The sequence below is a fragment of the Macrotis lagotis genome, chromosome 1 (genome assembly GCF_037893015.1).
Source record: "Macrotis lagotis isolate mMagLag1 chromosome 1, bilby.v1.9.chrom.fasta, whole genome shotgun sequence".
In the NCBI taxonomy this organism is placed as follows: domain Eukaryota; kingdom Metazoa; phylum Chordata; class Mammalia; order Peramelemorphia; family Peramelidae; genus Macrotis; species Macrotis lagotis.
In genome coordinates this window covers 361,452,062-361,465,882 of record NC_133658.1, presented here as the reverse complement: position 1 = coordinate 361,465,882, position 13,821 = coordinate 361,452,062, and the positions used below count along the sequence as shown (strand labels likewise).

Below are 13,821 nucleotides of genomic sequence, written 5' to 3'. Positions count from 1 at the left end.
AGTGAAGCAATATGAAGGGTAAGAAGGAGTATACTCTTGGGAGATGAGCATTGCTTGTATTGATGTTGGTTCTGTCTCATCTGACTCTCCTTTCACCCTGTGTCCAATGTGGAATGTTAGTCAAACACTAACAAGTCCACCCTGGCTATTTGACAGCCTGAGCCATTGTTGCCTCCCAGGGTTATTATGGACCTTCTAGGGACCTTCTTATCTCTGAGCTCCCTGTTGTTGTTCTCACTACCTCCAGACACACATCCTCCAAGCTGCCTGCCCATATGGCTTGATAACTTCCTAGGACAGCATGGTATAGTAAAGAGAATCTCAACTGTTGCCAAAAGATCTGGGCTTAAATCTTGGCTCTGCCACTTGATATCCATGTGTCTCTTTCTGAACCTCAATCACTTCATCTGTAGATGAAGCAGTTGGACCACAGGACTGCTAAGGTTCCTTTTGGGTCTAATATTCTATCTTCTATGATTCCTTTTAGCTCTGACAGAGAGGAAAGATATTGTGTAATGGTGAGAGTGTTGGACTCAGAATTCAGAAAACCAGGGACCACAATCCCATCTGGGATTATCTATATGAAGCTGAGCAAGTCATTTAATCTCACTGAGCTTCAGTTTCCCCATCCAGAAGATGAAGATGATAACAGAACCTCTCCTGCAAGGCTTTTGTTGTAATGATTAAATGAGATAATGCATAGAAAAGACTTTTCCAGATTTAAAGCATATAAATGCAAATACAAGCTATCGCTTTTTTTTACAAAGACCATCAGGGCCTCCCAGAAGGATATGAAGCCTCATAAAACCACAAAGGAAGCAGGTAGCCAGGAAGAGATTCTCTGCGTTAGGAGGCTTTGACTGCTTAGGAGTGAGGATGGGGAGGAAGGAACTGCTTCCAGGAACTGTCCAAAGCTTGCCTTAGATTAAGATACCTTGACTAACTCCCGGGTGCATTTTGGTGGGCTCTATTCAGTCTGCTATCTTGTTGAAGGTGTTTGAGGGTAATGATGGAAGGAAGAGGTTATAGGGCAAGATAAAGGGAAGCTTAATAAATGCTGAAGGATTGATCTTTATCCAATGATTAACAATTGGACATGCTCTTGTTTGAGCAGAACCATAGAAGTTTTGTTATTCTTATTAGGATAATTGGTCAGATTATTAGCAAGCCTCTGTGTTTCCAGCCTAGTCAAGATAGGGTGCTCTACTCTTATTACATACATACTCATACACACACACACACACACACACACACACACACACACACACAAACACACACACAGATCTATACCTATATTTTTAGTCTATATCCATATTACCTATAATTAATAATATTACTTATATTATAATTATGTAATGAACATTATAAATATCTAAAATATAAAAACATTAATCTGAGAAGGGACCTGAAGGTCTCACTACTGCTAAATCAGTCAGTCCACAACACACAAAAATGGAAAGAATTTTTGCTCTAGAGAGGACATATCATCAGTTTTTTCCAGTGAAGACTTTTAGTAGAACACACTTTAGGCATAAACCAACAGTGTGACAGGACAGCCTCAAATACTAATGCTACCTTAGATTACATCAACAGAAACTTAGTGTTCAGACTGAGGATGGTGATAGTCCTATTGTCTTCTACCCTGACAGAATTGTGTTGGCTCTGGTTACCACATTTCAGGAGACACACTGACATGTCTTATATTGGAATAGATATCATGTATTTTATAGGGAAGTTAATAGGATGAAGAGATTCAAAAATCAAGACATAGAAGTAGGTGGGAGGTAATGGATATTTAGTGCAGAGAAGAGAAGAATTAAGAGAGATGTCTTAGCTGTCTGAAGATGTCTGAAATGTTATCATGTAAAGGAAAGCTGACTTGAGCTTTGTAACTCCAGAGCATAGAAAGGTGTGAATTATAGGGAAGAAGATTTCAGCTCAATATTTCCTAAAAATCAGAATTATGCTAACAATGGTGATAAGTGACTCAAAAGATAATGAGCTTACCACCAAGCAAGGTTGAATAACTAATAATCTAGAGATGTTATCTAGGTGATTCTTATGCTGGATAGGAGGCTAGACCAGATCATTTCTTTCTTTTTTTTCTTTTTTTCTTTTTTAGGTTTTTGCAAGGCAGTGGGGTTAAGTGGCTTGCCCAAGGCCATACAGCTAGGTAATTATTAAATGTTTGAGACTGGATTTGAACTCAGGTACTCTTGACTCCAGGGCCAGTGCTCTATCCACTGTGCCACCTAGCTGCCCCTAGGACCAGATGATTTCTAATGGTTCTTCCCAACATCTGGCTTGGGAATTCTGTCATTCTTTGATACCTCCAGTGGGGGAAGTGATGACATGGAGCTAGAAGTTAGTTTTGTTTATGACTTTGGAGGTGAAACTGAAAGGGTGAGCTTATGGGAGACAAAGCACTGTGGTCTTGTGTTGATTACCCTGGGAAAATCCAGTGTGCAGAGAGTCTTGCAGAGAGAAAGTTCTCTGGCAACAATTCTCCCAAGAAGATTGCTTGTTCATGGATTAAATCACTTAACTTCTGTATGAGGATTATAGGGTTAAGTACATGACCAAGTAAATCTTTCCATTGACTTATGCACCCATTTTGCAGAATAATAAAATAAGTCAAAGATATTGATTAGAATAAGTCAGATAATGAATTAGCACAGAAGCAGGAGAGACATACAACATATTTATTTGAAGGAAAGAAATAAGAATTTTACTTCTTCATTGGGCTGACCTAGAAGGCTATTGCAATAGCCTTTATTGACTGACCTAACCTCTCAGTATCCTAGGCAACTCTCTAGTACTATAAGGGATAGAGAAGTTGGTGATCTACATTGATAAAGGGAGTTTCCATACCAAAAATCCCTCCAAAGAAATCATAGATCTGAACCAACAGATCCATCTTCTCCCATCCTCTCCCAAACAAAAATCTCTCCAATTCCTCCCCGGCCCCCACCCCAGAGATGTAGGAGAAAAGTGTGTATTTTTCCTATTAGCCAATGGGAATAAGCATTTCTATAGCCTCCAAGTATTCCAGTGCTAAGTGCTTTACAAATTCTAACTCATCTGATCCTCAAAGTCATCCTGGGAGGTAAAGGCTATTTTTAAAGTTATAGTTAAAGAAACTGAGGCAGACAAAGGTTAAATAATTTGTCCAGGATCACACAGCTAATATCTGAGACTGGATTTAAACTCATCTTTCTAATTTTAGGTAGAGTACTGTATCCATTGTCCCACAAGCTCCTTCTCCCCTGCCCAGAATCCCATGCATACATTCTTCAGGAGAAATTTCCCTTCCCAGGGTTCAGGTCAGTGCTTTGCTTCCTGACTCAGAGAAAGTCTTCTATCTGGTCTCTGGGAAGCTATGGACACAGCTCTCCCAGGCTGCCACTATTACATCAGCTAAACAAAACTGTATTCATGGGCCTGGTGGGGTGTGGTGACATCCTAAAACCAATATATGGGTATCTGTGCAAACAGATCCACATGGAGAAGGAAGTTTGTTTGTGATTTGGTGAAGGAAATGGGATATTTAACTTAGAGAAGAAAAGACTTGGATGTGGATAGGGCAGGTTTAGGATATGATCACTCTATTCAAGAATGGGAAGGGCTGCCACATGGAAGAGAGCTCAGATTTGTGCTAGAGGGCAGACTAAGAAGCAATATGTCAAAGCTGCAGATAGGCAGCTTTTGGACTCTCCAAAAGGAAAAATCTTCTAATGATAAGAATTTTTCCCAAGTGAAATGGACTGTTTTAGGTTATGGTGAGCTCTTCATCACTAAAAGAGACTAACAGAGGCTGAGGGGTCACTCCTTGGAGGTGATATGGAATGAGGATTGGGACCTGATGTTCTTGAAAGCTCCTCCTAACTCTGAGGTTCTATAATGCCCAGATCGCCATTACTCTAAAGCATCTGTTGCTCACCTGAACGGGTATGGCTGCACTACTCTTGACATTGGTGTTACTCATGACATGGATCCAATATATGAGAGTTTTTCCACCTAGTAGTGGTCGCTGATGACATTTGATCCATGGATGACATCTGTGACAACTGGTTTGACTGGGTCCACTACAAATTTATGTTATAAAACTTCAACTGGGTCCTCACTGATGCTAGGCAGCCCTTTTATATCTCCCTAATTGATTTATTTTCTCATATACCATAGTGGTTTTTCCATAACTTTTAATCCCTCCTCAAATATTCCCATGGTTTCCTCTCCTCTACACCTTAAATTGGCTGAAAACTATACTTCATATTTCACTGAAAAAGTTAGGCCATTCACTGAGAGCTTTCTTTTCTGATCTCCTCCTCATCTCACATGACCCCTACTAGCTCTTTCTTCATTTGTGTCTCCTATGAAAAAGATGGTCCTCTCTGCCAAGGTAAACCTCTTTACAAATACCTTTGATTCCATTCCTTCCCATCTTTTCAAGGAAATTACTAACCTCAGACACTTGACACTTACTAGCTGTGTGACCTTGGGCAGGTCACTTAACTCTAACTGCCTCCCATCCAGGGCCATCTCCAGTCATTCTGAGACGTATCTGGCCACTGAACCTAGATGATTCTGGAGGGGAAAGTGAGGCACAGTACACCCTCACTCAAATCCAGTTCACGTGCTTGTCATGGTATCACCCTGATGTCAGGATCTTCTTCAAGAATGAAGGAAAAACATTAGCAATCACTATCTCTATCATTTCTATTCTTTTCAATGCCTCCCCGTTTACTAGTTGCTTCCCTGCTACCTATAAACAAGCTACTCCATCTTCCAAAAAAATCTCACTTGATCTATTTCCACTGCCTAACTTTACCTATCTCCCATTTTGTGGATAAACTCCTTGAGAAGGCTGTCTATGAATGGTACTTACATTTCTTTTAACTCCCAACAGTCTGATTTCTGACCACACCATTCAATGGAAATGACTTTCTCTAAAATTACTACAATCTCTTAATTGACAATTCAAATGACTTTTCTCAGTCTTCATTCTTCTGACTTTATTTTTAGCCTGTGACATCATTGATCACCCTCTTCTCCTTCATACTCTCTTCTCTTCAGGTTTTTGTGAAATGAGTCCCTCCTGGTACTCCTCCTCCCTTTCTGACTCCTCTTCTTCAGTCTCCATTGCTGGATCTTAGGTAACTATAAACATCTCAACCCTCTGTCCTGGTCTCTCTTCTTGTCTCTCTCATTTATTATTTCATTTGCTAATCTCATCAACTCCCACTGATTCAATTATATAGATTATTCACAGATCTGTTTGTCCAGTCCTAACCTGTCTCCTGACCCACTTCTCACCTAATTGCTTCTTAGACATCTTTCAGAAAAAAACAACATATACACAAAATGTATGGCCTTTAAGTTCAATGTGAGTCAACAGTGGAATATACTCTACAAAAGCTAATGTCAACCCAGGACTATATTCAGAATACAGGAAGAGAGAGGTGGTTATCTTGCCATATCCAATCCTGGGCAGACTACTCCTGAAAAACTCATTCTTTTTTAAATAGTAGACATTACTACATACAAATGGAAGCATCACTACTAGAGTTCTAAGGGTTTGGAGGTGGAAGGCACCTTAGAGTTCACTCACCCTATGCTACAGATGGAAAAACTGAGCTTTAGAGAGATGAACTCAGATAACAAACTTTTATTAAGTATATACAAAACACTGCGCTGAATGCTGGGGAAGCAAAGAAAAGTACAACAAAGTCTCTGCTCTGAAGAAAAGCATTCTTGCTTTCTAATGGATTATTACATATATGACATTTGGAAATGGAAAGTGATTTAAGAGCAGGCTCTAGAAAAGTTGTGTGTCCAAGATCATATAACTTATAAGTGGTAAAACCAAGGTTTGGACATCAGCTCCAATTCCAATGTTCTTTCTACTACACTAAATTGTTACATTGGGTTTCTTCTTGGACGATTGGGGAAAAAACCCCCAACAACAATAAAAGGAAATAGATGTCAGTGACTGGAATGGGAAAAGGTCAGGACTGTGAAATAGGCTCAGAGGGAAGGTTTTCCAAAGTTCAGTGTGAAAATCACCCCCTTAGTCAATGAAGGCCCAGGTCTCTTAAGACTACTTGATGGCCCTGGGAATGGGAGTGAAGTTTCTCAGATAAGGATTCCAGCCTTTACTGATAATCTAGTTTTACTATCTGAATTTGTGTTTACTGTGGTTTCCCTCTGGGGCTGGGGTGGGAGGAATTTCAGAAAGGCTTACCGGTATCTCCTCTTCTTCCTGGTTTTCCACGCCTCCCTGGGGGGCCTATGAAAATGATAGACAAAGAAGACAGTTTAGTAGTGAAACAAAGTTAGTGGGTCCAGACATGGACCAACCTTGACCTACCCTCCCTAACCCACTCCATTTTCATCTGCCTTGAGCTTCTCCCTGCAAAACTATCTGGGAAAAGTGCTTCTAGACTAAACAGTTCAGCCCAGGATACTTTTCCTTTTGTTGTCTAACCCCCAGGAGTACACTAGATAAATGGAGCCCTTTACTCCAATCCCCTTCTCCCCCACCCCCAAAGTCAACTCTCAACTCTCTTAGACACAGGGAAGAGTTGTGGTGTAACTGATAGAGACCAGTAAGAAGACCTGGTTTCAAATTCTGACTCTGTGACTCTGGGCAAAGGCATTGGACCTCTGGTGTGGGATGCGTGGCGGGGGAGGGGAGGGGAGTTAGGACATTCTCTGAAACTATAAATTGCAAAGCAGATGCTGGTCTGTACTAGGAGAGAAAGTTCATTCTAGAACACCAATAAAGTAAACAATGTAATACACCCCAGAGACATCCAGAATGGTTGCTCTTCCGAAGAAGATAGATCTTTAGATATACACTCATTTTTCTTTTTAAAATATATGTATCTTTGGGGAAAGTCTCCTAAGACTGGGATTGGAGGCATCATATAAGGTAATTAAGTCTCCTAGGAGTTGGATCTACCAGGGACTTTTAAGATCATCTAGACTCTCTTTTTAAAAGTAGTATTTTATTTTTTTCCAACTATAGGTGAAGACAATTTTTAACATTCATTTTTAAAAAATTTTGAATTAGAAATTTTTCTTCCTCCTGCTCTCTCCTCTTCCCAAAATGGTAAGCAATTTGATATAGGATATTAATGTGCAATGTATAAAAATATTTCCATATGGTCATGTTGTGAAAGAATAAAGAAAGAAAAAAAGGAAAAAAAAAACCCAAATCAAGAAAGTGAAAATAGTATGCTTTGTTCTACATTTGTACCCTATCAGTGGATAGCATTTTTCATCATGAATCCTTTGGAACTGTTTTGGATTGCTGAGAGGAGTTAAATCATTCTTACTAGATCACTATACAATGTTGCTATTAACTGTGTACAATGTTCTCCTGATTCTGTTCATTTCACTCTGCTTCAGTTCATGTAAATCTTTCCAGGTTTTTCTGAAATCTACTTGCTCATCATTTCTTAAAGCACAAAAGTATTCCATTACAATCATATATAACAACTTGTTCATCCATTCCCTGATTGATGGGCATCCCCTTCCAATTTTTTGCCCCCACAAAAGAGCTGCTATAAATATGTGCATGTAGGTCCTTTCTCCCTTTTTAGATCATCTATTTTCTTGTTATCATTTTATAGAGGAGGAAAATTTAAAAGAGGGGCAGCGTTTGATCAGTCTTACACAGCCTTACAGGAAACAACTGGCAGAGCCAGGATTCAAACCCCGCTCCCGAACTCCAGAATCCATGAATTTCTAAGGATATCATCCTGCCCCAGCATCCTGGGACCTACTTCTGCCTCTGGTACTCTTTTCTGGGATCCTACAGAACATGGAATTCCTTTGTTCTATACTTTAATTTTGTCTGGAAGTTGTGTCAAGTTCTCTTATACTTAAGGGACTTGTTGGGTTGGAGAAACTTCTACTAATCAGAGAGGAAGCTCTATCAGAACCAGCAAAACACAAGCTTCTTGAGGGCTTTTTGTCTCTTTGTACCCCCAGTTCTTAGCATTGGCACATAGTAGGTGCTTAATAAATATTAATTGGTTGATTGATTGTATTCCCATAATCTGGCACAACAACCAACAGTAATAGAAACAGCCCTATTTGGTTTTCAATGGGTGCTAGGTGGCACCAGAGTATAGAGAGTGCCAGATCTGGAGTCAGGAAGTTTCATCTTCCTGAGTTCAAATTTAACCACACACACTTCCTTGCTGTTTGATCCTGGGCAAGTCATTTAAGCTTCAGTTTACTCATCTGTAAAATGAGCTGGAGAAGGAAATGATAAACCATTCTAGCATGTTTGCCAAGAAAACTCCAACTGGGGTCAAGAAGAGTCAGACACGATTGAAACAACTGAACAACTACTATAAAAGCTATACAAAGCTATAAAAGCTATACAAAACTATAAAGCCCCATGAGTTTACAAAGTACTTTGAAAATATTATCTCATTTAATACTTAGAACAACCCTGAGAAGTAGATGCTATTATTACCTTCATTTTACAGAAGAGGAGCTTAAGTAGACTGAGGTTAAGTGATTTGCCTAGGGTCACACCACTAGTAGATATCTTAGGTTGGATTAGAACTCAGTATTTTTTTTATATGTATCTAAGACACTATGTACTGTACTACCCGCACAATAGTTTTTTTTTTTTGTCAAACTGGCTAGTTAATAATTCTTATTGCCAGGGCAATGATAACTCATATTTCTATAGTGCTTTTGTCCATGGGGGGTGGGTGGGATGTGGGATTTTGATTTCATAGATATAGAGAATGATCAGTAAGCAAACACCCTCTACCAATCCAAACTGGCAACTTTAGCTCTGGAGTCAAAATATCTGTATTCAAATTCTACTTATTTGACCTTGGGCAAGTCCTGAGGTCTCAATTTATTTCTTCAGTTATAAAATGAAAGAAGCTACACTAGATGGTTTCTATGGTATCTCCCTAATCTAGACTTTTGAACTGTTCAATAACTTTTAGTTATAGAATTTCTTATGAATATTGAAAGATTAAATAACTTTTGCTGTTGTTCTGTTGTTTTCAGTCAAGTCCAATTCTTTTTGATCCCATTAGTGGTCTTCTTATCTATCTATCTATCTGTCTGTCTGTCTGTGTGTTTGTTTATTTATTTATTCATTCATTCATTTGTTTATTTATTTATTTATTCATTTATTTATTTGTTTATTTTTTTCATCCATTTGTACATGCATATTTCCAAGTTACAAAATTTCTCCCCACCCTTCCTTCCCACCCTGCTCCCCTCAGTAGGGAACAGTCACATTAGCATTTTATATACATATTTTGTTAAACATATTTACAAATTAGCAATTTTGGGCATGAGGAATTAGGATTAAGGGAAAGAGTTACAAAAGAGATCCTGTTTCAGATTCAGTAGGGATGTTTTTTTTTTTTCTGTATGTTTTGTTTTGTTTTGTTTTTCTTGCTCTGGTTGGGGATAATATGGACTCATAACCAGTCAGATACAGTTATCCTAGCTCTCTGGACTGTCGAGAGGAGTTGCTTCCATCAAGGTTGTTCATCTCATAAGGTTGTTGATGTGTACATTGTTCTCTTGACTCTACACCCTTCACTCAGCATCAGATCATCCCATAAATCATTCCATGCTTCTCTAGAGTCTGACCATTAATGGTTTCTTACAGAACAATAATATTCCATAGTATTCATGTACCATAACTTATTTAGCCATTCCCCAATTGATGGACATCCCCTCAATTTCCAATTCTTTGCCACTACAAAAAGAGCTCCTATGAATATTCTGGAACATGTAGGACTTTTCCCACTTTTAACAATTTCTTCTGGATAGACCTAGAATTGGAATTGCTGGGTCAAAGGGTATGAACAGTTTTATTACTCTTTGGGCATAGTTCCATATTGCTTTCCAGAAAGGTTGGATCTGTTCACAACTCCACCAGCAATGCATCAAAGTCATAATCCTCCCACAACATCTCCAACATTGATCATCTTCCCTTTTTCTCATCTGGGCTAATCTAATAGGTATGAGATGATACTTCATTGTTGTTTTAATTTGCATTTCTCTAATCAATAGAGATTTGGAGCATTTTTTCCATATGATTATATATAGCTTTAATTTCTTCATTTGAAAACTGACCATATCCTCTGACCATTTATCAACTGGGGAATGACTTGTGACCTTATAAATTTGATACAATTCTCTATATATTTTAAAAATAAGACCGTTATCAGAACTACTGGTTGTGAAGATTGTGTCCCAGCTTTCTGCTTTTCTTCTAATTTTGGCAGCAATGATTTTATTAGTGCAAAATTTTTAAAATTTCACATAGCCAAGATCATTCATTTTGTGGTTTATAATGTGTTCTAATTCTTTTTGGTCATAAATTTATCCCTTTTCCAAAGATCAGATAGAGTATTTTTTGATCTATTAATTTATCTATGTTATCACCCTTTATGTCTAAATCCTATACTCATGTTGACCTTATTTTGGTATAGGGTGTGAGATGTGGATTTATGCCTAGTTTTTGCCATATTATTTTCCAGTTTTCCCAACAATTTTTTTTTGTCAAATAGTGAGTTCTTATCCCAGAGGCTGATGTCTTTAGGTTTGTCAAATAGTAGATTACTGTAATCATTTACTGCAGTTTCTTTTGTACCTATCCTAATCCACTGATCCATTATTCTATTTCTTAACCAGTACCAGGAAGTTTTTTTCTGTTTTGTTTTGTTTTTTTAATTTTTGCAAGGCAATGGGGTTAAGTGGCTTGCCCAAGGCCACACAGCTAGGTAATTATTAAACATCTGAGGCTGCATTTGAACTCAGGTACTCCTGACTCTAGGGATGGTGCTCTGTATACTGCACTACCTAGTCACCCTCAGTACCAGGAAGTTTTGATGACTTCTGGTTTATAACACAGTTTGAGATCTGGTAGAGCTAGGCCACCTTCCTTTATATTTTTTTCATCAGTTTTCTTACTATTCTTGCCTTTTGTTGCTCCAGATGAATTTTGTTACTATTTTCTCTAGCTTGGTAAAGTAGTTATTTGGTAGTGATTGGTATGGCACTGAATAAGCAATTTAATTTGGGTAGAATTGTCATTTTTATTATATTAGCTCTACCTAACCATGAGCATTTGGCATTTTCCCAGTTATTTAGATCTGACTTTATTTGGGTGAGGAGAGCTTTATAATTGTGTTCATACAGTTTCTGGGTTTATCTTGGGAGGTAGATTCCCAAGTATTTAATGTTGTCGACAGTTATTTTAAATGGAATTTCTCTTTCTATCTCTTGTTCTTGAGCTTTGTTATATATATATATATATATATATATATATATATATATATATATATATACACACACATATATATCTCTCTCTCTATATATATAAATGCTGATGATTTATGTAGGTTTATTTTATAACCTGCTATGTTACTGAATTTGTTAATTGCTTCAAGGAGTTTTTTTGATGATTTTCTTGGGTTCTCTAGTTATACCATCATTTCATCTGCAAAGAGTGAAAGCTTTACTTCCTCATTGCCAATTCTGATTCCTTCAATTTCTTTTTCTTCTCTTACTGCTACTGCTAGCATTTCCAATACTATATTGAATAGTAATGGTGATAATGGGTATCCTTGTTTCACCCGTGAATTTACTGGAAATACTCTGAATTTATTCCCATTAAATATAACATTTGTTGATGGTTTTAGATAGATACTATTTATTATTTTATGGAAAATTCCATTTATCCCTAAACTTTCTGGTGTATTTAATAGGAATAGATATGTATTTTTTCAAAGGCTTTTTCAGCATCTATTGAGATAATCAAATGATTTCTGTTGGTCTTACTATTGATATGTTTAATTATATTGAGTGTTTTTTCTAATGTTGAACCACTGCTTATTATAAACCCAACTTGATCATGGTGTATTATCCTGGTAATAACTTGCTGTAGTCTCAATGCTAAAATTTTATTTAGGATTTCTGCATCAATATTCATTAGGGAGATTGGTCTGTAATTTTCTTTGTGTATTTTGATTCTTCCTGGTTTAGGTATCAGCACCATGTGGGTGTCATAAATGGAACTTGGCAGAACTCCTACTTTTTCCTCTCCTATTTTTAAAATAGTTTATGTAGAATAGGAATTAATTGTTCCTTAAATGTTTGGTAGAATTCACTTGTGAATCCATCTAGACCTGGAGACTTTTTTCTTAGGGAGTTTCTTGGTTTCTTAATTTCTTTTTCTGCAATGGGGTTATGTAAGTAATTTATTTCCTCTTCTGTTAATCTGGGCAGTTTGTATTTTTGTAAATATTCTTCTATTTCACTCAAATTGTCCAATTTATTGGCATATAGTTCGGCAAAGTAGCTCTGAATTATCTCTAATTTCCTCCTCATTAGGGAAATAGATTGTTAGAAAACTTAGATATATGACAGACTTATGGAGGAAATTGGATGGGGATAGAAAGGAAGATACTTTTTTCCTGCAGTACATGGCTACACAAAAGCTGACCATGTACTAGGGCATAAAAACCTAACGATCAATTGCAGAAAGGCAGAAATAGTTGAATACATCTTTCTCAGATCATAAGGCAATAAAAATTGCATACAATATTGGGCCAGGGAGATACAGATCCAAAACTAATTGGAAGCTAAATAACCTCATTTTAAAAAATGAATGGATCAAACAACAAATTATAGAAAGAATTAATTATTTCATCTTAAATAATGACAATAATGAAACAACATACCAAAACCTATGGGATTCTTTCAAGGCAACTGTCAGAGGATATATTATATCTTTAAGTACTTACATGAATAAATTAGAGAAAGAAGAAATCAATGACCTAAATATGCAACTAAAAAATTAGAAAAAGAACAAATTAAAAACCTCCAATTAAATACCAAATTAGAAATTCTAAAAATTGAAAGCAGGAAAATTATTGAACTAATAAATAAAACCAAGAGTTGGTTTTATGAAAAAAAAACAATATAATTGATAAACTTTTGGTTAATTTGATTAAAAAAAAGAAAGAAGAAAGAGAAATTTCTAGTATCATAAATGAAAAAGGTGAACTCACCACCAGTGAGGAGGAAATTAAAGTAATAATTCAGAATTATTTTGCCAACTCTATGCCAATAAATTTGACAATCTGAGTTAAATGAATGATTATTAATAAAAATATGTTGCCCATATTAAGTGAAGAGGAAATTAAACACCTAAACAACCCTATCTCAGAAAAAGAAATTCAACAAGCCATTATTGAAATCCCTAAGAAAAAATCTCCAGGGCCAGATGGATTCACAAGTGAATTCTATCAAACATTTAAGGAACAATTGGTTCCAATTCTATATTAGCTCTTTGGAAAAATAGGTGAAGATGGAACTCTGTCTAACTCTTTTTATGACACCAATATGGTGCTAATACCTAAACCAGGAACAGTTAAAACAAAGAAAGAAAATTATAGACCTATCTCCCTGATAACTATGAATGCCAAAATGTTAAATAAAATCATAGCAAAACAATTACAACAAGTTATCACTAGGATAATACACTATGACCAAGTAGGATTTATCCCAGGGATTCAGTATTGGTTCAATATTAGGAAAACTGTTAGAATAATTAATTATATCAATAACAAATCTATCAGAAATCATATGATCATATCAATAGATGCTAAAAAAGGCTTTTGACAAAATACAGCACCCATTTCTACTAAAAACACTAGAGAATATAGGGATAAATGGTTTGTTCCTTAGAACCATCAACAAGCATTATATATGCAATGGGGATAATCTAGAGGCATTCTCAATAAGATCAGGGGTGAAACA

General features: G+C 36.7%; 1 protein-coding gene across 1 annotated transcript in view; it reads right to left on the bottom strand.

Moving 5' to 3' along the window:
• The window catches only part of COL23A1 (collagen type XXIII alpha 1 chain), a 498,328-nt gene that overhangs the window by 115,556 nt on the left and 368,951 nt on the right, over positions 1-13,821 (bottom strand). The window contains exon 3 of the mRNA XM_074212225.1: positions 6,242-6,286. Coding sequence (XP_074068326.1) covers positions 6,242-6,286 — 45 coding nt within the window. The remainder of the gene's footprint in view (positions 1-6,241; positions 6,287-13,821) is intronic.